Source organism: Coenobita brevimanus, chromosome 23 (assembly GCF_032717465.1).
Source record: "Coenobita brevimanus isolate Jiangsu-jjx chromosome 23, ASM3271746v2, whole genome shotgun sequence".
Taxonomy (NCBI): domain Eukaryota; kingdom Metazoa; phylum Arthropoda; class Malacostraca; order Decapoda; family Coenobitidae; genus Coenobita; species Coenobita brevimanus.
The window spans coordinates 65,393,441-65,418,320 of record NC_136976.1 but is presented as its reverse complement, the minus strand read 5'-3'; the positions used below and the strand labels follow the sequence as shown (position 1 = coordinate 65,418,320).

Below are 24,880 nucleotides of genomic sequence, written 5' to 3'. Positions count from 1 at the left end.
CAAAAACCTATCAACTTCGCCCTATAGAACACTTTTTATTTTTATTTATTTATTTATTTTTTATCATGAGGCGGCACTGTTCTAATGTGTGGGGATTTTGGACCTAAGATTATAAAAGGAAAGAAGCAATAAAATGCTTTTGTTAATATTTCTGGAATGCTTAGTACAGAATCAAAACTACAGTAGGTATATTTACGTATCCGAACGCGCGCGCGCACACACACATACTCTCTCTCTCTCTCTCTCTCTCTTGGTGCACTTTTCTTCCTGTATACTTGCGAGGTACACGTATAGACATTGTTCATCGTTGCTCATGTACTTTTACTCAGCACATTATACTCAATCAGTGCCTTGTAAAGTATCCTGAACAGTACAGCAAACAACGTACAGTAAAACTCTTATCCTCTGGTCAGACTCTCGGACGAAGTTGGTTTTCTCTGTCCCTGTTTACTCGGCAGAACATTTTGAGAAGGGACTTAGCCAAAATTAACTCTCTGACATAAGGACCTACATGTGGTCGATAGGCATTAACCTAAGCTTTTTCTTCAGAACTCAAATACGATATAAACTGTTTTAGTTGACTTTCCCCCAGTGACCTTGACCTCTGATCTTGCCCAATTACCTTGACTAACTGGCAAAATCTAAGCTCTATCCTTGATTTAATCTGGACGCTTCAACGGTTTAGTTTACATCGGATAAAAATTGTTTACGTTGAGCATCATGTGACCTTGACCTTTGACCTATTGGTCTAAAGAACAAGAGATCAACCCATTGGGTGAACCTTAACAATTCTACAAAGTTTGATCCAGGTCATACCAAAAGTGTTTCAGTTATATGTTCACACCGTCACAAACGGTCGAAAGTTGATCTTGCCCCATGACACTGGCCTTTGTTCTTTTCAGAATCCCTTCGATCTTGCCTTACCTTTAACCCTTCCACCAAGTTTTGTTCAAATCAGATAAAAATAGCTAACCTTTCCCTGTGACCTTGGTATCTGACCTTTCCCTGTGACCTTGACCTTCGATTGATGGGTCTCAAAATCGAACCCTTATCATCGACCACTCCACAAAGTTTCGTCGAAATCGGATGACAGCTGGTGAAGCTGACTGCCATGTTACTCTGACCTTTGACCTGTTTTATATATATATATATATATATATATATATATATATATATATATATATATATATATACTTTTTTTTTTTAATAAAGATTTTACTCCTTGGCCGACCTCCAAGATTTCCACCAAGTTTGGTTATAATAAGATCAAAACTTCGAGTTATTTTGCCAACAAATCCACCCACGGACTGAACTCTGACCTTGACCTTTGACTTCATTTTTGCCTTGCCATCAACCCTTTGTCCACAATTTGACCGAAATTGGATAAAAACTGTATAAACTGGATTTGCCAGGCCAACGTCAAACGTAGCCGCGTGACCTTGACCTCTGACCTATTGTTATCTCAATAAAGTTAATATACGGCTTGTCCCTCCACCCTCCCACCAAGTTGAGTTAAAATCGGGTAAAAACTATTTATTTTGTCACACACACACACACACACACACACACACACTCTCTCTCTCTCTCTCTCTCTCTCTCTCTCTCTCTCTCTCTCACCGGGTGTAATAAAGTGAACGAGGGTATGTTGTGATGCAAACACCGCTCCACAAATTACCCGGGCAAATGTTACATGCCGGCCAGCCTATTCCAATAATCTTTCATGGCGGGAGATTAGATACAGCCAGCAAATGATTTGGGTCATTTTAGGCTAACATGAGTCAAAGGTCAAGGCTACAGGGGTCAATCGAAACGTTACAAAATAATGGAGAATTCTTGTGGCATAGCTAGTCCTGTTTAAATTATTTTCACATATATTTTGGAGCGAAGGAACTGGTTTCGTACGTACTGAAACATTTATACTTATCAGTATTTCCAACTTATTTAATATTACTGCTACTGACCATGCTACCTGTAGCATGCTTTCCACCTGAGACATCATTTTCAGGCCAATCTTGCTTCTACAAAACGACTGTACTGAGATTAGAACACCTTAGTATTGTACGGTAGTTATTAATGATTGCATCTAACTCCTCCACTTTGAAAAGTCTCTCCTAAGCTGAGAAAAATTATTTAAAGGTAGCAGAAATGGAATTAAATACAATTCACTTGCCTACTCTGTATAAGCAACGTTAAGCTATTTAGCTGATCTACTGTAGGCTACATAAAAAAATCTATCCAGTTTCCAAAACCATGACACACTACGCTAAATGACCTGAATAAGGACCAAAATAAATTCGCTTAATAGCAGCATGCGGGGTTTTATCGATAACTAAAAATAAACACATAAACAATGGGGATGTGTCGATAGGGAAGAGAATGTAAACATTACTTAATCGGCCAGGGTTAACGTCCCCGCCAAACTATCAAGTTTTCTCACTCTAGAAAGAACGAGAGAGGGAAGATTCTGCACTCTTCTTCCCGTGTACTCCCTGCAACTTTCATGGTTACGAATGGAAAATCATCGTGTCGTTAAGATATGAATCTTATCATGGAACTTTTTTTTTTTTTTTTTTTTTTTTTGCAGGGAAGACTAGGAGAGTCCAATGTCTTTCGTTGTATCTTATTCCTCCTTCATAAACAAATACCTGTATGTGTTACGAGAGGGAAATTATTCACTGTAAAATCGTGTCCACGTTTACACCACAAAATTAGCGTGCATCACTATGTTTTCAAGCGGCAGAGATACTTTACCTATTGATTTCTTTTTTGGATGCGGAGGCATCTCTAGGAGGGGCCCTGCCTGTCTTCTTCTCACTGACGATTTTCGTATAAGGTACTTCACTCCCATACTTTAATTACTTCAGCGAATCCATATATTAGGACTCCTAACCTCCTGTTTCACAATACGTAGATCTGACCGACTTAAACGATTTTATTTTTCTTAGGACCATTGTTTCGTTATTCCTGCAATTACTATACTTTAATATTCTTGTGTATGTTACCATGTATGACGATAATGAAAAGACTAACAAATGCAAGAGAATGTTAAGGTGTATTATGCAAAATAACAGTGCTACCAAGGCTGCCGCGGCAACTATAATACAGGCCCAAGACAAAAACCAACACATAATTTAGAAATACATGACTTACACCAAACCAAGGCATAATTCACAATACAGCTTTTAGACCAAACCAAAGCATAAGTTGACCTTACCTGGACATATTTCGAACTAATTTTGGATAGTTCACGACGGGTTAAACGCTGGTACGCTTCCGGGCAGGTTTTAAGACACCACATTCACGAAGTTAAGCCTACCCGACAGCAATAAATGGGAAACTAACTGGGAAACCAACATTAACCGAAACAAATATGAACCATGGTGGAAATATTCGTGATTTAAGTTACACTGTCTGATATAATCTGTGCTTACTTTCTCCATATCATCATGTTCAGGTCACGGAAGGGTTTTCAAACTGAAGGGGTTAGGTTAGGTATATAAACTACCCTCTTCACTAAGACACACCCTAAGCTGACTTCAGCCGTCTGGAGGTAGCATGGATAGACTAAAAAAAAAAAAAAAAAAAGCCATTGATCTGAAGGGATTACTAAATTTAAAAAAAAAAAAAAAAAAACTGCAGTAGACTGTAGACCAGGGGTGGCCAACCAGCGGCCGGACTAATATTTCCAAGCGACTTCCTCAATGAGCCAGTGACTATGCATTACTCATCATTTTTCAGATAACTATGCATTATTCATTTATTTTTCAGATATTGGAATCCTGTCTTTCCTGTAATAATGTGTAACGCTTCGCACATCCTTTTCGCTACAACCTGTGAAGCTAGGACCCAGCTTCAGCAGCCTTGTTAACAGGCGAACGCTGTGATAATTCGTTACCTAAATTGCGCTGTCTCGCCAAAATTTATACTGCTAGTGCGGTCAGTAGGTTTTTGCCTGGTTTATGGTTCAGCACTTCGTTGAAACGATGGAGCATCCCTGCTGTAGAGCACCATGCGAGAGGATAACGTATATAACTCGGAAATATTTGAAGAAAGCGTTAACACAACCACCACCCACACACCATGTTAGAAAACTGCATAGTGCATACGTACTTACGTAGGGAAGAATGTACAGTTGCCATGTCCAAATTTACAAATAATGCTAAACTTTTAAAATCGCTAGAATATTGTCGGACACAAAAATATTTATAAACTGCTCGGAAAAGCACAAAAATCTATTAAACATGGCTACACACCTCTGAAAATGTATAAAATGCTGCTTAAAAAAAAAAAAAATCGAAAATCACAGCATCTCTCTAAATACAGTACGTGACTGACAGAATATCGCTAGATTTCTCCTCGCTAAACGTTTAAAAACTGTTGCTAAATGGAAGTAAGAGTAGCCATCCTAAATCGAACGGGGAAAAAAAACACTAAATTGGCAACTTAGAAATGGCCGGCTGATTTTACAGTTTATTAATTTTTGTTCATGGCATTTCTGGTCCTTCCTGAAAATATCGCTAAACATCATATTATACTAGATTTCTTTATATCGAACGGTGTACAATCCTAAGCAGTATTTCGTAAGCAAAAGATTGTAATACACCGACCCGCCAGAAACCCGAGGCCTTGACAGTGCGCTGATTCACAGACATAAGCAGGAGCTACACCCTCTCCTAACTCATATTTTATTTATTTATTTATTTACTTATTTATCGGAGAAAGAACAAAGTCACAGTTTCGCCCTTTGTCCTTCCCTCAAAATATAGTCCATGATAAATTACCTCTCGTTAGATTTACTGAGTTACGAGTGGCAATTAATTTGTAAGTTTGTATCTCAGGGCCGTATTCTAGGATGACACAATGGGCTTCGTGGCACCTGTTCCTTTGCGATTTATTTTTCATATTACACCTCAACATTACTTCGTATGTTGTTAACAGTAGTTTGTTTTAATAACGGCACAAGTTGCATCAGTAACATACTGACCATGAGTATAGTGAAATGTGCAAAATAAATAGCTAAGAAAGAGGTGTTACGAAATCAACAATGCCACTTGGAGTACGACCCTCAATTTCTTTTGACTGGTGCGGATATACCGTAGTTACTGCACATGTAGCATTAACCACTACAGTCCGATAACGTATTATTCATTCTGTTCTTTCTACTGTCTCACCATTTGATCCGTTTTGGAAAGTCTTCGAGCTACATGGATTTACATACAGCCTCATTAACCCCTCCCCTGTGACCTGCTGCCCCTTTGTGTGTGGAAGCAGCAAGGATGTTACAAAAATGTCACCTGATTCAGGGATGTTTGCCAGTGTGTAGATGAACCCTATCAACTTAATAATTACCGTTTATTTCAGTACTCCAGTACGAAAAAAAAAAAAAAAATGGTTCTGAACGGTAGTCGATATAGTATGTTTCCAAAAACATGGATTATAGAGAGAGGTGAAACAGTGTCTTATTCCTACCGTGGGGAAAAAATGGTTGCCATGCTTGGTGAATGCCCTTTTCATTATTGTCACTAACAGTGGACAAAAAAAAAAAAAAGTTGAGTTATACTGTATCATGTTTTTAAGTTCTCCCAAAAATTCTATAGTTTTAATTAAAGTGCCCTGTATAAACAGTGGCACAGGTAACACTCAGGCTCCTGTACCTAGTTCTGAGTTGAATGAAATCGTGTGGCGCTGGCCGGAAGAGAATACTAGAAATGTCCCGACTAAGTACTAACTTTCCCAGGCTCCTATACGTCATTCTCACCAGAATAAAATTGTCTGGCGTTGGCGGAAATGGAATATTTCAGTCCTCCCGATCATGAAGGGGCTAACACATTCTGTCTGTAAGCTTCTTTGATCAATTTCCCACATGGACCTGTTTTCCCCATGACCCTATTTTCCCTCATTACCCTAATTTTCCTGAAGCCTATATTTAACATGGACCCATTTTCTCTCATGAACATATTTTACCCTTGGACCTATTTTTTCCCTATATATCTTTTTTCTCTTTGGACCTACTTTCCCCATGGAACTTTTCTGCCATGGACTTACTTTCCCACTGACCTGTTTTCCTCCCATGAATCTATTTTGACCCCATGAGAAAACACCGAACTATCATATGGACAGATTTCCTCCCATGGACCTCTTTCCCCCAAGGACCTATTTGTAACCACTGGACCTTGTTTTCACTTACATTAATTTCGTCCAAGGACCTCTTCCCCCATGGACATTTTTTTCTCACATGGCCCAACCAATGGACCTACTTTCTCCCATCCATCCACCCACCCACCAACCCACACACCTACCCACTTACTCTATGGTTTGTATAGTAGCATGATCATTACGAAAGTCTCTCTCTCTCTCTCTCTCTCTCTGATAAAGTGAAGCCAGCAGTGGTTGAAATGGCTACAACAAAACATAATGTTAAAGGTCCGACGAATGCAAAATGCGACTCACCATATCAGTTCACCAAATTACCTTCTGTCAAGCACCCCGTCACAAAGGCATCCGAACGTGATATATATGTGTGTGTGTGTGTGTGTGTGTGTGTGTGTGTGTGTGTGTAGAAAATGATAGCGCCCTGCAGACTGCCTTCCCTGTCATCGTATTCCCGGTCTTGCAGTCATATCACCACCTGAAGTCAGTGTTATCGGAGTAATCTGCGATAAGGAAATTATCTCGGCGCGGTGAATGTAGCGCAGCCGCCATTGGCACTGAGAACAGTCCCTTCGCAGTGGGTGTGTTCTGTCTTGACCTGGGCATCTTAAGCCTTTTTCCTACCTTGTCCTGTCCTGCCCTGCCCTGTCGTCCTCGTCTTCGTCCTGCCCTTCGCCCAGCCCTTCCCGTTATTGGTCTGCCCTGCCCTGCCCTACCGCCGCCGCTGCCACCACCACCACCACCAGCAGAGGGCGTGTTGCGGCTTCACCTGCTTGCTGTGCCGCTGTGTCGACTCTCTCACGCCCACTGTCCTGCCCGCCCTCACCTCCACAGAGCACACTTCCAGGCTGGCATCTGCGGGGTGAGTGGAACGTGTTCAGTGTGTGATTTGTGATGTGTGATGTGGTATGGTGTGGTTGTAGTTTGTTGTTGTTGTTATTGTGTGTGTGTGTGTGTGTGTGTGTGTGTGTGTGTGTGTGTGTGTGTGTTTTGTGTTGTGTTGTGTTGTGTTGTGTTGTGTTGTGTTGTGTTGTGTTGTGTTGTGGTGTGTTGTGTTGTGTTGTGTTGTGTTGTGTTGTGTTGTGTTGTGTTGTGTTGTGTTGTGTTGTGTTGTGTTGTGTTGTGTTGTGGTGTGGTGTGGTGTGGTGTGGTGTGGTGTGGTGTGGTGTGGTGTGGTGTGGTGTGGTGTGGTGTGGTGTGGTGTGGTGTGGTGTGGTGTGGTGTGGTGTGGTGTGGTGTGGTGTGGTGTGGTGTGGTGTGGTGTGGTGTGGTGTGGTGTGGTGTGGTGTGGTGTGGTGTGGTGTAACGTTAGTGTGTAATGTGTACTGCAGTGTGTGTTGTGTTGTCTTGTCTTGTGTGATTTAATGTGGTATGGTGTGGTGTGGTGTGGTTTGATATCGATGTGTCGTGGTTGTTTGGTGTAATATTAATGTATGGTGTGGTGAGATGTGGTGTAATATCAGTATGTGGTGGTGCGTGGTGTGGTGTATGAAGCGATGTAGTGTTGTGTGCTACAAATCAATATGTAGTGAGTGATGTGTGGTGTGTGATGTGTGGTGTGGTGTGTTGTTGCTTAACCCCAACCTGCCTGGCCGAGCAAACCCAGCGACCGCAGTCAAGAACTTGTCCCTGTGCGGTGGTCCCATAGATTCCTTACACCGTTGATGGTGTTTCTGCGGCTTAGAGTGACATGTGCCTTGCAGTGCTCCATTACTGTGTGTTATGCTGTGTGGGCCTATTGTACAGGTGGGGTACGTGTCATGTGCTTCTACACAATGCGAATCTACACTGGTAGCTGAAGAGGCTGAGTGATGTCCTAATCAAAGCCTTGCTGGGTGAAGCCGTATCAACTGTTTTTAAGGATATGTCTTGTGGGTCAATGTCGGGAAAGGGGACTGTACTATAGTGCTAACTGAGGTGATGTACAGTATAGCCCTGCGCATGAAGTATGCAGGTGTTTCTTCATTGTTAGTGTAAGAATGTGTAATGTTGTGTGGAGTTGATACTGTTGCTTAACCCCGGTCTGCCTGACTAAACAGACCCGTCAACCACAGGTAAGCAGCAGCTTCTGTGGGGCCATCCTACAGGTACTATTATGTGCATATACCATGTAGCGATCCGGTGCCTCCTTGTAGTAGATACTGCTTCGCCAGGGTCAGACCAGGTCCCTCCCTCGGCGAATGCAGGAATCGTGGTGTGATGCTCTGTGGCATATTATTATATCATATGATGTGGTGTCGTGTCGTGTACTGTGGAATGTTGTAATGTAGTGTGGTGTGGTGTGGTGTGGTTATTGTATGGTTTGGTGTGGTGTGGTGTGGTGTGTTGTGGTTATTGTGTGGTTTGGTGTGGTGTGGTGTAGTATCTTGTCGTACGTTGTGGTGTGGTGTACTGTGGTGTGGTGTGCTGTGATGTGTGGTGAAGTATCAGTGTGTATATTGGTGTAGTGTACTGTGATGTGTGGTGCAATATCAATGTGTGTTGTGGTGTGGTGTGCTGTGATGTGTGGTGCAATATCACTGTGGGTTGTGGTGTGGTGTGCTGTGATGTGTGGTGCAATATCACTGTGGGTTGTGGTGTGGTGTGCTGTGATGTGTGGTGCAATATCACTGTGGGTTGTGGTGTGGTGTGCTGTGATGTGTGGTGCATTATCAATGTGCGTTATGGTATTCGTGATATAGTGATATGTGACATTGTTTGTGGTGTACCCTAAGAGTGTGATACGACATTAGTGGGCGTAGTGCTGTGTGGCATGATATGTGATGTACTATTAGTGTGTCATGTATGGTACCGTTCATAATATACTGTGTTACTGGCGTGTGGTATGCTGTATGCTGGGCGGGTGGGTTGTTATGTCAATACACCAGTACAGGATGTCCTTGTTATACCTCGCCTTTTTAGTAATGCCCATTTTATATCCTAAGGCTGAGAACTGCATTATCCTTCATGTTCACAGACTACTTCAGTATCGCTCTTTTTTTTTTTTAACTAGTCCTTGATGCCAAAAAGAGCTTAGGACAAAATAATAGACGGAACAGTAAAAATGGTAACTATAATGATAATGATAATAATAATAATAATAATAATAATAATAATAATAAAGAGATTACAAGTGCAAGAAGCTGTGGGATATAAAAACTTGTTGCTTGGGTAAATACTGTGCTGTTTTGTGTATACATGACTGTGACAACGAGCTTCCAAATGCAGAACATCATGAAGACCTATACAACAATCTTATGCCTGGAGTGGGTTAGGCTTCGGATGAACTAATAAAGCAAGAGTCCGAATTCACTAAGGCTTTGAAGACATCGTGGCACATCTTCCTTAGCGAATGACCGTACGCTGTATATGGCATGTTATTAATCTTCACGTGTCTTAATAACGTAAAATATGCTGATATTAAAAGGACACAAATAAATACCGTTATACAGAATGCTAGTAAACAGTAATGCGTGCTATGGAAAATGAATCGCTAAGAATGAGGTGTTACGAATCTCCCTTACCAGTGAGGATACGGCCCATAATGTCAGTAATCGCACCATATACACGTGAGCTCCACCAATCCCCACTAATCCCCACCATCCGTCTTTGTTTTCTCTGTCCGTCACCTTCCCAGCCCCCCATGTATAATCTCCCAGTCCCTCCACCACCACCAGCCTACATGCGGACACAACACTCGGACCTGGGCTTAACTAGCGCTTACAACTGCTACACATTTATCTTAGAGCCGAATATGTGATAAAGAAAACAACTACAGTATAACACACACACACACACACACACACACACACACACACACACACACATTCTCTCTCTCTCTCTCTCTCTCTCTCTCTCTCTCTCTCTCTCTCTCCAGAGCTCCTCACGCTAGAAATTAGGGTAAGTAATATGTACAAAAAAACAGTACATATCATTGCTTAAGTACAGTAATTATTGTGTTGCATTACGTTACTTAGTGATCGTACCAGAATGATACCTGTGTTGTACTGGTGTGTGTGTGTGTGTGTGTGTGTGTGTGTGTGTGTGTGTGTGTGTGTGTGTGGTCATATTTCAAAGTAAACATTAATAGCAAAGATTAAAGGAAAGTAAACATCAACAGAACTATTGGCCTGTGAATATCAGTTTCAAAAGGACAGGACTGACTAAAGTATTATACGCCAAGGACGGCAAAGCAGGAAGAGATACTGACGACCACGCAGCATAAAACACTACAATGGATGATTCAGGGGAGGAGTGGGTGGAAAACATATGCTATACTGTCTTAAAACCTGTAAAGAAGAATAATGTCAGGTTAACACAAGGTTTATAATGATGCTGCACTCTGGTTGTATTATCCATGAACTACACAGGAGAATATACGTCACAGAAGCGTATTATTCATCAGTGAACATTTTTACCTAGAGATTAGAAGTCAAATATTTATCCATCGCGACCTTTAAACTTAGTATTGTATTAAGGTCTACTACACTATTAGATAATTTGTTCCATATGTTTACAAGTCAAACGAAGAAATCATTTGCTTTATCTGACTAAAAACTTTGCACACCATATTTTCATGTCCTCTGAATATTATCTTTTTCTACCCACATTACACCCCTTCATAATCTGCGCTTAGTTAATCTGAATATTCATTTTTTCCAATTTTCCTCGAACGTTCTCTTCAGTCTTCTATTGGAATCATTGTTAACAAAATTCGCTGTGTTACCTCGAGCTTCACAATATAATTTTTGAAATATAGTGATTGGAAAATAATGGATACAGTACCATAAGTGTGCGCGTAAAACAATGCTGGTGCGTGGTGTGATGTGCAGTATGGTGTGTGATGTAGGGTATGGTGTGTGTGTAATACTATCGTGCGTGGTAAAGTGTCTGTTGTGTAATATTAGTGGCAGTATGGTGTTTGGTGTAATAAAATACTTCTGTGTGTTGTGTAGGTTTGAGTGTTATGTATTTTATGGTGTGTGAGTGTAACTGTAACATGCTTGGTAGGCTACAGTGCGTGTGATGTAATATTACTATGTGGTTAATGTTGGAGTGTGGTATGGTGCATGGTATACTGGTAGGACGTATGTCTGAAGGCGGGTGTGAGGTAGCATTCAGTCACCTCTACAGTGTGAGAAAAATGAGGAATATGAGATAAGGAGGTGCAATGAGTAATGTGGTGTGTGAGGTTTGGTAAGGGGTGTGTGAGGAATGAAAGTGTTTGTGGTGTGAGTGTGTGTGAAGGTGTGTGTGTGTGTGTGTGTGTGTTTTCATCCTCCTGTAACAGTGCCTGGACCAGCGAAACTCAACCCCCTTGTCACGGCATGGCACTGTGACGTCATCAGTCCCTGGTGCTCATAATGGCTGCACTAAAGCACCATAAAAACACACACTAACGGTCACTCTTATCACCAGTTCACGCTAAATCCAGCCAAACTACACGATATGACAATCACACTCAAGTATTTAATGGAAAACCAGATTTAGAGAGAGCATCCTATATAGCCCTGATGCTCTATGACCCCAGTCGAACCGTTCTATTCTGAAACTTTGACCAATGGTTGTGAAAATGTGGTATTGGTTTGTTTTGCAGGGTAGTGGGGGTACTGGTTGGTGGTGGTGGCGGTCGCACTGGCCTGATAACCCTTATCAACATGAGTTCGGGCTTTCCCTTGTGCCTGGTGCTGGTGTGATCAGTCGTACGGCAGCCTCGCACAGGGACTCACTCGCACACTCACTCTCACCGACACCTCACTCCGGATACTTCCCAGTGGACACTCTGTAGTGATACAGGCGATACCTTAAGTGTGGACTAAAATTTAATTAGTGGATGGGTAAAGAAGGCCTGTCATATCTGTGAATCATTCTTATGCCAGTAAAATCATGGGAAAGAGTTAAGGCATTTGATAAACACGATAAACACGTAGGCTTCGGTAACAGTGAAGCAACACTGGTACTGCGACACCAAGAAACTTCAAGTGTAGCGTCGACCCAGCAACTGTACTTGTGGTGTGTGTGATGGTGATGGGTGACCTTCCCAAAGCCCGGTGACCCCTGACCTCAGCCAGCACAGCACGATGACCTGTATCTGTGAGCCAGCCTGGCGTGCCCTTTGCGCCCTGAAGGATGCCGTCACACGTCCCTGCACCTCCAGAGATGACGACCAGCCCCTCGCCGAGTCCTCCAACCACTCCAATGTCTCCAACAGCTCAAATCTAATGCTGGATGACGCAGTGATCGAGGTGGACCTTGGCCTGAGCAACGCCGGGTTTGAGAATGACTCGTTCACCACTGCCTTGGAGGGGTCCGGGACATGGAAACCGGTCCTGCGACTGCACGGTGATCCAGTTGATCCACACACAGACAGCGGCCACTGGACCAACCAGAGTGGCTTCACAGAGATCGACCTCGGCGACGGCGCGCGAGAGGATATGGTTGACGGTGGCAGCGTGCCCCTTTCTGATGCGCGGCAGACGGACTCCCGCAGCACCACGCGGGAATCCGGACTGGGGCGGTCTCTCAACGATAGCAACGGGTCCTCATCGCCAGAACCCGCCGTCAGCGTCTCCTTCAGGCCACCACCCAACCCCGGCGTGAGTAGCACCGTCACCTTCACCGCCACAGGTCCGGGCATAGGTTACCTGTAAGTCCGTGCCATGCCCATCTCTCATACCCCATCATCTGTGTGGGGAATATGGTCTTACTCTCGTCTGTTTAGGAAGCTCATTGGCACCTTTCTTTCACCAGTAATTCCTGCATACAGTGTGTCAACATTGTCTTCTATGTCAGTGTGCGTAATCTATATCGGTAATGAAAAGAGACGAATAACGCCGATGAGCAAAATCAGTCGAAAAGAAATAGGTGCTACCCAGCCTCCTAACCTCACGGAATGCTGTCCGCTGGTGCAACAAAACAGGTGACATGCCTTTTAACCTTACATTAACATTTTACTTCCTTCAATGCGATTTTTTTTCTAATTTATTTTTGCCAACTCCAAACGATTTTTTTGTCTCAACCTGGGTGAGATCTTTTCGTACCAGAGGTCAGTGAAGGCTATATCTATCCCTTCTATTTGAAAAATTCTCTCGAACTAATATATATATATATATATATATATATATATATATATATATATATATATATATATATATATATATATATATATAAAACAAAGAAACAGGAAGTCACCGTAGTGAAGGGGTCTAGTGAAGGGCGAACTACGCCATATTATATAATCATTCTCCAATCCACCATTTCCTTTTAAGTTCCCCTTCAGTTCCATGAAGTAATTTAAAGTTCGTGTTATGCTAGCTCTTGGTGAATTAATTTCAGTTTCAGAAAAGCTTTTCGAACGGGAGGGACTAGATACAGCCTTCACCAGTCCCTTCAGTACGAGGGGGTCTTTCTTTAGTTGAATAAAACCGTCTGAAGCAGCAAGAATAAGCTAAAACGTCATCACTGTGAAGGGAATACAGGGCACAGTACTGTGAAGCCTGAGTAGAATATTACGTAACTGCGGTACAGAATATTACGTAACTGCGGCACTGAGACGGCCAGTATAACGGACACATTACCAGATTTGAATATGAGCGCTGGACATTTATTACAGAATGAGTCAGTCAGAGTCTTGGTTATGATCATGTAGGTCTCTCTGTGTCCAGTGCCCCAAGTAGTAAGATTCGTTTTAACTTCCATTTCGCTTTTGATGCACTCATTTAAACTTCTTCAGTTTTCATTTTTGATATGCGTGCAGCTATCCTTTGAAATTCCTGTAAGTAACTATTTTTGGAGGGCACTAGGAAAAAAAAAAATCGTGGCTAAATTAAACTGATATCAAGGTTAGGGACGAAGTAGTACGTCTTTCATTGTTGGGTTAAGTTGACTGTGTTTAGTTTGGGAGATACATCCATTGTATTTCCCTGCTCAGAGGTTTGGCACGAAGGACGCTAAAGTCAGAGCCGAAGAAGGTCAAGTCGACTGGTATACTAAGCTTAGATTCGAGGGACGCCATCAGATAACTTCGTCAAATTTCTGGTTTTTCCTAACCAATGAAGGTCAGCATTGAACAAAGCATACCAGAATTGCCCTTGAAAACATGTGCTTGTAGGCAACACGATGCGTAGTTAAAACGAATCTTTACTCCTTCACCGTGGCCAGCAATCTCCTTTAGCTAATTATACTTCTTTGTATGAGGTGTTCAAGGTTAAAATACAGACGATGTTATACTGATATTAATATAGTGATAGTTTCTTGACCAAACATGTACTTTCTTTTACATTCAACCTTAATATGGTTTTAAAAAAAATGACGTTCGGGTGTCTTAACATGATTTTTTTTGTATATACAACAGTGAATGGCGTGTATACACATAATTTTCTACCCAAGAAAATAATCTTCATTTATACTTGTCCTTGAGGACCTAATTATTCCATAAACTTGTCACTCTGTAGAGAACCATAATACGTCGTTCTTTTCATACACGTTTAGCTGTGGCCATGTTCTGAAATGCATCCTCCCCCCTCCCCCCCAGTCTCTCTCTCTCTCTCTCTCTCTCTCTCTCTCTCTCTCATCATCATCATCATCATCATAAGATACGAGTATAAATAACGAAACTTTTCTTTATTTCGTACTTTCTCTTTTTTCCCCTCGGTGGACCAGACCAGACTAGTTCTTACTGGTTAGTGGTGGAGGGTTGGGGGAGGGGGTCAGTCTCCTCTGCAACAACACGAGTGAATGGAGGCGTGACCCGTGTGTGCAGGCCACTCTGATGATAGTTCTCCTGTTTTGTGTTCTGTCCCTTTGCTGATGAGAATAGTGTGAATGGGATGATGATGATGATGATGATGATGATGATGAGGGGTACAGTACGGCCATTCTTTAAAATTGAGATGATGGAGGTGTATGCAAAGCCCTAATATCTGACGGTTAATGAGAGAGCAAATACGAGCATCAGATGTGGTCAGACTGTACGCCACTTTGCAATACGAGCGGTCAGCAGTGAGGATGATCAGACAAACATTCATCTTTCACCAAATTGTCAGAAATTCGGGGCCTTAACTGCACTTTCGCAATATCCGCCGTGAGAATGTACCTACTTTCAACATGGGTTCCACAAAATGCTTTATCGGAATTTTTGGTTCATGCCTACGTCCTAACTTTGCCTATCATAAGAATACAGAAAAATGGGATACACCTTGGCCATCTCCTTTATAAAATTTATCATCACGTAATCTTTAAATCTGTGGACCCTGGTACACATTTACGATCTGTCAGAAATACGGGACTTGCCAACACCACCCTCTTCGCGATGTCACATACAGGGGGCTTGCCAACACCTGCGAGATCTGTCAGAAACTGGGGTATTACTTTATCCGCGATCCCTGTCATATGGATACCGGTGCACAGCCAGGGAAGCAAATATTTTCCCAGTTTTGCGTGCAGATTATTGAAAACTGGCGAAGCATAATGAAAGCGTCAAGTGAGCTAATGGGTGTTTCTGTAAGTTCGTTTTTTTCCGTTATGTGTTCACCAAACTTGAGGAAGACAACACCTTTCCTTGCACGTAACGGCACTGTGGCCTTGTTTCGTTAATCTGGCCTATATACGAGTACTATCACACTAGTACATGTCATCACTCACACGTTCCCCAATCTCCACGTATCACAATCCGCCACACGGCCTCTCCACATACATTGTCTAGCTTCTCGGTCAGGGACATTTTTACTGAGCTGGACCTATGCACCACCTCCTCAACCCCAGATGGCTCTCTCATGTACCTCTTCTCGTCAGTTTATTTCACTGTACGATGGGGCTGAATATGTGGAGAGGGCATTGGAATGAAGTAGATGTGCACAATACTTTTCTTTGTTATTTATCTTTATTTATTTATTAGTCTTTCATCAGCTTATTTCAGTACATGAAGGGTTTGAAATTGTGGAGAGGGGATTGTATTAAAGTAGATTTACACCATGTATCTTTATTATTTATTTATTTATTTATTTATTAGTACTATTTTTTGTTAAAGGAGGAGAGGGAAGGTAGAACAAAAAAGAGACAATAAGACATAGTAACAAAATGTGAGAAAAAATAATCCAATTGACACCCGCAAAAAGAAAAAGAAACAGAAAAATAAAAGTCAAATTTAAATCTATTGATGCACGCAGGATCAAGGTAGACAATCAGTTTATTCCAAGTCCCAATCTTCCCCTAGAACACGATCCGCAACACCCTGCTCATATCCTCCAGCTAAAAATAGTGCGTACTGCGAACCATGCGTCCTTAACCTAACGTAGTCCTTCCTCCCACTCACTACACGACGCAGTAACATAGCAGCCTGACTCAGACAATGGGGGGAGCTTGGGAGGGAGGGGAAGGGGATGTAGGAGGGGAGAACTACACAGAAATGTAAGTATGTATGTAAGCAGATACACAGATAGGTAAACGATTAGGAAGGTAAGTAGGCAGATTGATGGCGAAGGCGGGGAGAACCACACAGAAAGATAGTTACATAGGTAAGTCGATACACAAATAGGTAAGCAGGTAGGAAGGTAAGTAGATAGATAAATAGATACACATGTGGGAAGGCGGGTAGCGAGGGAGATGGATTCATAAATATAAGACAGTCAGGTAGATAGACGGTGTGATATCGATAATTTTCATCTGTTGGCAGTGAATCTTGCAAAGTATTGACAGGGAACAGTAAGATTTCCGAAGTCTTAAGTATAACAATGACATGGCTGAAGAAGTTTTATTTGTTTTTATGTGTATGAGTGGGGTGAAATAGGTAGATGTGGGGGCGGTGTGAGGCTGGATACACGTAGGAGAATGTGGGTGAAATAGGTGGATGTTGGGATGGTGTGGAAGTGTTGCATCAGAAGTGTGTTGGTGCTGGTGTCCTGCAGGAAGGGATGGGGAAGAGGAGTGTTGGTGGGGTAGGGATGGGAGGAGGGTAGATAGCCTTGCAAATGACGCAACTCAAGCCACAGCGTCGTCACAGCCCTAGGCACTATTAGTAAACAGACTGAACAACTTCCGCCAGTGTGATGCGCATGTCACCCACGGAGCCGCGACAAGCACATTACTGCTGAGGTTGGTTTACAGCACAGGGATGACCTGGCAGTGCTTGGGATCACCCTGCAATACAAACTACTCTACTTAACGATGATCACAACCGGAAGAAGTATACTCACAGATTGCAATGTTTATTTTTTTTTTTCACAGATGATAAAGCAGTTTCGGACTGTTTAGGGTCCTCTCCAGGCATGAATGGGAGTGGGACATTGTGTAGGTAAGTAGGTAGGTAGGTAGGTAGGTTGGCGAGCAGGTAAGACGGGTGGGGAAGGGGATGGGAGGAAAGGAAGCAGCTGAGTTAGGCACTGGAATGGATGGCGGTATACGTCTCCCACTGCTTCACTCCACGGCACTGTAAAATCAAGACGCAGATGATTACAAAGGTTTGGCAGGCGACAGAGGCAGCATACTGGTGAAAGCTTGCCAGTGTATCTTTACCACAGGACCTTCAGACACATCACTACCATCAGTCATCACTCCAATCACTTACCACTCTCATCATCATCATCATCATCATCATCATCATCATACTGTATTTGTTTTCCACTGTACTCCATCCAATCTAAGTTAACCTAAAATTGCCATCTCTCCACCTTGAATGCTGAGCTGTTGAAAGAAGTTAGCGTTAGGATATGATGCTAGTCACGAAGAAGTGAAACAAAAAGGAAGTAGGGCCGTAGTATTTTACCTTAACCACTGAACCACAGAAAAAAAAAAAAAAAGTGCAAAGGGACAAAAATTTCCGCGACGTTAAGCCCTTGAATCAGGTGACATACAGTATACATCTGATTTAGTTTTGCCAACTCAGGACGACTTCAATCAGCTCAGGGTTTGATAAGAGCCTCTCCTGAGTTGAATGAAATCGTCTGGAAGCTGCAGGAACGAACGGAATAATAAGTCGCAGGATGAAAGGAAATAAGGTGAACGAACTCTTAATATATGGAACGGTGAGATCACATTATCAAAACTATTACAAACCTACCGACAAAGACAAGATCTTCTGACATAGTTGTGTATCGTCTTGGGATTTCCACGGCCTGTGATTTCGTCGGGTTCATACTTGTCTTATCGCAGGACAAAGATAGCCATCAATAAAGCCGTCCCAGAGATAATAACAAAAAAGTTTCATCGATAACCCATAAATATTTAAAGGAGAGTCATAGGTAAAGTTCCCGCGGCTTATCCGATGTGCCGTCGTGACCCTGAAGGCCGGCCAGGTGACAGGCCCATCAGGTACGACGACACGTAACCCACAGATGGACAGTCTTTCCTTTCTTTTTTTCTCCCTTTTTTTTTTTTTTTTTTTTTTGTGACTGTGGCTAGTGGTTCGCAGAAATTATGACACTATTACGTCCAGCAGTATCTTGCTATCATACATTCCGTGGTGTGTTTAAATGGAGGAATTATAGCAAATGTGTCACCCTATTAGCCCGTTACGACCCATCGTCTTCACTCGAAGAAGGGTTTAGGCATTTTCTGAGTTAATCAATGGAAGGTGAGGATCACAAAAGTTTGGATTTATAAGCTTCGCGAGTGTAAGTAGGCGGGCGGAGATCCATATTTCATTTCTAGGTACGAAAACACCAGAGTACGAAAACCCTGTCCAAAAACGTCTCGTGGGCGACTCAGGAATCAAACCCGGACCCTCTTAGTTGTGGGCTGAGTGTTCGTTGTGCCGAGTGTCCTTCCGACTGCACCAAACAAATTTTCGCTAAATGAAATCATTTCTTAACTCGAATGAAATATTAGCTCAGTTAAAATAAAACCGTTTAAGACAAAAAACAAGAGCACTGTTTTATCCCAAATAAATTCAATTCAGCATTCTGACGACATTCAGCTGAGCTCAGCTTTAAACACACACTCTCCGAACCTGACTAAAGCAAAACGCTGAATATCAGTAATGATGTGAAGAGAATAAAAAATCACAGAACTTATTGTGTTAACCATTTCAGTGATATGGCCGAACTTGAAGACTATTATCTTTAAGATAATGCAAGACTGTTCTGGTCAGCTGAGGGAAATCCTAGGAGGCAAATGGTTTAAAGCTACCTCCATCAGTCCTTTCCTGTTGGGAAGGCACTTAAGTATCTTATTCATGCAAACACCAGAAGATTTTGCCGAGCTGAGAGAAATCCTGCCACTTAAAGAGTGAACTTTATCACTACGGAAGGCCTTCCCTAAGCTGAATAAAATCTCCTGACCGTAGCAAGATTAAGATGAATGGCGCTGTTATACTGTAAGGGAAATTAACCATCACAACGAAATTTCTCCCCTAAGCTGAATAAAATCATCTGGCGTCAGCTCGAATACAATGGAATAGAATACTAGAGTTGTCCCACCATTGAAAGGTTAATGGTCTCAGTACTAACACTCTCAGGCTCCAATGACTCACTCTCAATTGAATAAAATCATCTGTCGTTTGAGGGATTACCAGAATTGCACTAATCACGAAAAATTAAATACCACAGTAACCAAAATTCCCGGCTGAATTGGCAACCTCGTATTACACAAGAACAGCGCTGCCAACGATAGCCTATCTGGTTATATCTCGCGTCCATAAGTGTTACAACATTAAATACATAAACAAGTGATTGTTGTCCAACGGTGAGGGGAGGGGTGTTTGACACACACACACACACACACACACACACACACACACACACACACACACGATCGGAACTGCGGGAGAGATTGCCCATGACCACCATATACTCAAATGGACTCTGCTGCCACCATAACCAACACCATTATCACCATCACCACTACCAGCACCATATTACCACCATCACTCACCAACATCATCCCAACTACCACTGCAATCACCACCATCACCACCACCACCACCACCACCACCATCATCACCCTCCTTACCCCAACCACCACCACCATCATCACCCTCATTAACCCTACCACCACCACCACTACCACCACCACCATGACTATCACCAACACCACCATCATCAATACAATACCACCATCATTACCTTCACTACCACCACCACCATCTCCACTCCTTACACCAAACATTAGCACAACAACCACCTTCACTCCCTCTGCCACCATCACTACCACAACACCCTCACCAGCACCACTATCACATTACCAGGAACAGCCTCGCCCCACCTCAAATGACACGGCCCAATTACTATCCTTTCCCAATACAACACTCTGTACTTTCTCCCAACTTCCCCTGCTGACCCTCCCCATCGCTATCAACTCCCACTTCCCCACCAACCCTCTCATCTCCCCTATCCCCGCTTGCTCACCCCGTCCCTGCTTCTCCTCTCAGTGCACTACCACACTATTGTACCGTACTTTCTTCCTTACAGTCTATCCTGCCAACCCCCACTTCCCCACACTAACTCTGATCCCTCTGCCCACAACGTGAAGGGTGAAGTCCTACTGGGTTACGAGGAGGGTGAGACAGATACATGGCGAAGCAGAAGACAGAGGTATTGGACTTTGGTATGGTGTAATCAGGTGGATAAGACAGATACAAGGCACAGAAGGTGAAATAGAAGATAATAAAAGCTGATGTTGGCATGGAGGACGTGTAGTTATGTGACTGGTACTGATAGACGTTACCTTGTGAGACTATTTTCACCTACGAACGCCATGGCTGTCAGTGGGAGTCGAATTCACGCCAGCGGTTCTACCTAACGTGAGACCATTATGAGAACCGACCACGCTACTGAGTCGTCCATCCACACGCCCCTCCAAAGTTTAAATTTATAAGGGACTATATTCAGTTTGCAGGATAAACAAATCTTCCTCACAGGTCAGTATAATCAGAAATCGCCTTTACTTCGATTTTTTCTTTTTCTTTTCCCCACAGCGATATTCACCCTGCATTGGCTGTGAAGTGGTAGGTGTGTATGAGTGACGACAAATGCATCAACAAGCAGTCGTATACACAGATACACAGTTTAGATTCAGGAAATGCAGTGAACATTGGCCCAGTATCTTATCCCGGGAATCCCAACTTGACCCAAGGACGTATTGCGACCACTGATCTCACTACACTAAACTTCACAACACCACACTACACTACACTACACTAAACTACACCACACTACACTACACTATATTACAGTCCAACTGCGTTACACTGTGCTAAACTACACAACACTACACTACCTCACAATATAGTAAAGTCCATCCTCCCGACATGGTACACCTATGCTGGACATTAAACTGGGGAAGCCGGTGGTGTATGGGTTCGAACGTTTGGCTTGCAACCTTAAGAAACCGTGTTCACTTTTCGGGATGGTCAGATTCCTGGACAATCTTTGTGTTTACCTTGTCCCTGTCCACCAAGCACTGCAAACGTGGACTGTTACTGATGGTATTCTAGGAGGTGATTCTGTCTTAGCAAAAACTGAATGTATGTATCGATGTCCCTCGTACAGTCGCTAGAGATTAATCATAAGCTCCTTTTTTTTTTTTTTTTTTTTTTTGGGGGGGGGGGGTGTCTATCATGGGGTTAGGAGACTCACGAGCATCTCTCCCTTAGTCTTTATTATGTCTATGACACCTTCATTGAAAATATTTTGTTTTCCTGTTTCCTCTTGATGTCCTCCTTTTTTACCAGCAGTCGTTCCCATGACCTCTCGCCCTTATTTCTGGTCCGAATGACCTGAAAATATCTATACAGGCACTGTACCTATGCCTAGTATCTTAAGACACCCTTCTCAAATTATCGATTACGACCTTCAAAATGATATAACCCAAAAGGTGTAAAGTGACGTTTGAATCATCAAACGCCCAAACAACTATCCCTGGACGGTAAAGACGAGTGTTTTATTTGAGTTCGTATGCGGTTGTGGTGCAGGACAAAGTGGATTCGAATGTGCCTTCTAGCCTGTTTGTACTGTGATTATTTTTATATTAATTACAAACATAACCAAATACATAACTTTCATTTAAGAGTCAAATTTTGGGAAATGGCGTGGATCTTTACGGAAATATTGCATATCTAGTTACTAATCTCTTATATCTCATTTACTGTATATCTTAACAAATTTGACAGTCTGCATAATTAAAACACAAAAGAAATATTCACCTGCCCCTGTGCAAATTCAAGAGGGAAAAGTTCTAAGCATGTAGTATGTCCCTCAAGAATACAAGCCAATGTTTGTATGTTTAATTTTTAGTGGCGATGGCTTTTCCTAACTCTTTCACTTTTAGGTCTCTCTGCTATGGTAAATAATATCGTCCTCGTACATCGTCGTGCTGAAGTGGTTAAAATAAGAGAGAGAGAGAGAGAGAGAGAGAGAGAGAGAGAGAGAGAGAGAGAGAGAGAGAGAGAGAGAGAGAGAGAGAATTACATGAAATCGCTCGGATGTACCCAGAATGAATACTGAGGTCATCGTACTGAAGAGAAAAATCATATCAATCACATACATCATTGCTAAATAAAATCGTTCGGAGGTAGTTAAAAAAAAAATGACAAAAATAAATAAATACATAAATAAAAATAAGTGTTGTCGTAGTGAAAGGGTGTCAGGTGTGGGTCAGGCTGCTACGAACAAAGCACACGCCCCGTTCCCCTCAGACCTCACCTGGCCAGAGTCGAGAGTTACTTATTACTGGTACCTTACACGTGCGCACCCCCTCACGTGACCCCCCCTCCCATATACCCCCTTCCTCTCTAGCTCACTCCCCTTTCCCCTCACACACACACCCCTACCCCCATCACATATATCCTTCCCGTTCTCCCACATCCCTTTCCCTCTCTCTCTCTCCCCTCCCGCCTGCACTTTACATCTGAAGTATTTACATTACTTCCCTGTTACTCATACACTTTCCCCTTCCTTCCCCCTCCCCCTCACGTGATCTCCCCCCCATTCCCCTCACCTAACCCCCTTCACTCCCACCCCCTTCACATCTCAAGTACCTCTATCATCTCCCCTTCCCCCCTCCCCCTATCTCAAGCCTATAGTACCCCTGAGCACCTATCCCCTCCCTCCTCCTTACTCCCTCCCTCCCCTCCACACCACATCAGTAATACCCCCGGCACCTCTCTCTCTCTCTCTCTCTCACCATACCAGATAACCACCGGCACTGTCTTATCTTAATGCACCTCACAAGCCTGCATCACCATGACTTGCCCCGTCACCACTTCACTCAGCAAACGTCTTCTGTTACATATTCCTGATACCACCGGACGATTTTATTCAATTTAGGAGGGCTTTTCGAACTGTGAAGCTGCCGGCCCATTATGGCCAGGGTTCGAATCCTGGTGCGGGTGGGGGGCGTCACTCGGCTCAAGTGTCCATCCACCCTTTGTGGGTTGGTTGGTAAAATAAGTACCTACAGTAGGGTAACACCCAAGGGAGGTAACTCTGGTAACCTGAATGATGCAATGGGCGAATAATCCGCCACAGGCTCAAAGGCCTATGTTACCAAGATAAGTACCGCGGCTAAACCTGTCATAGTGTCTGCCCCCAAATTTACCTTTACTTCATTGCCTCCCAACTCCCCTTCTTTCCCCAGCCTACCACTTCACCCCCTCCTCCCGCACCACCCTTACCTCCTCTTTTCCTTTCCTGCCCCTGTTCACCCTGCAGTACAAACGGGAACCTGGATATAACATCGACCGTTGCGCGTCGTATTCAAGGGAAGACTGACAGCAAAAATTGTTGCCCTTAATGACACGTGTAGTCGCTTGGCATTAACCAAAGCCTACTCCTCCTCCTTCTTCCTTTTCTTCCTCGTCTTCTTCCTCTTCTTTTGCCTTCCTTCCTCCCCACCTCCTTCCTTCCTCTCCCCTCCCACCTCACCCCCCCCATAACAAGGCATCAGCAGTTCTAGGAAGCTATCTTATCATTCTCGTTGTTTTCCTGCACCCTAAGAGGTTGATATCGACGGTTGCCTTGTAGGAATTTAATACTTGGTCATCACTGCATCCGCTCCTTCTGTCTTCTTCGTTTTGATCTACAGTTGGCTATTATGATATTGTCTGGTTGAAAGTGAATCTTCCTCCTCCTCCTTCTCCTTCTCCTCCCCTCCTGCTCCTCCTCTTCCTCCTCTCCTTCCTTCTTCAACTCAGGCCACTGTACTGTAATATGTTGGGAATATAATAAACAATCACAGGTATAGTAGTTTTCATTGTCCCTTTAATTGCCGTATAATTAAACCATTCAGTACAATGACGTCTTTATTATTATTATTATCTATCTATCTATTGCCAGCCGCCATACTTCCGTAAGGGGTGGCCATTTGACTATGAGTTATTTGTTTTACGGGGAGGGGCACCAACCTTCCACCAACCCACTTGCTGACACGTAGGGAGCACGTTATATGGTTACCACCAGCGTTGTAAATGGTTTCTTGGGTTACAGGAAACCATTTGGCTTGTCACTCAATGTAAAGCCACCTGCAAGGGAAAGAAAAGCAATAAGAAGTGACAGGAAAGATGGGAGAAATAGGATGAGAGGAGGACAGGCACAGAAAAAGAATGATACAGGCTAAGGAAGAAGTAGGCAGCACTACATCGTGAGTGGATGATGGTCGCCACCACCTACCACTAATTATTATTATTATTATTATTATTATTATTATTATTATTATCATTATTATTATTATTACCTCCAGACGATTTTCCTCTTCTAACAAAAAACTGTACTGAAAAAATAAAGACTGTCTCCTGTAAGCTGAATAAAAGTGTCTGAAGATA

The 24,880-nt window shown here is 42.9% G+C and overlaps 1 protein-coding gene across 1 annotated transcript in view; it reads left to right on the top strand.

Moving 5' to 3' along the window:
* Positions 1–12,209: 12,209 nt before the first annotated feature.
* LOC145392875 (serine/threonine-protein kinase Sgk2-like) overlaps positions 12,210–24,880 on the top strand; it is a 34,583-nt gene continuing 21,912 nt past the window's right edge. Inside the window, exon 1 of the mRNA XM_080267158.1 lies at positions 12,210–12,725. Within this exon, the coding sequence (XP_080123284.1) occupies positions 12,210–12,725 (516 nt within the window). The remainder of the gene's footprint in view (positions 12,726–24,880) is intronic.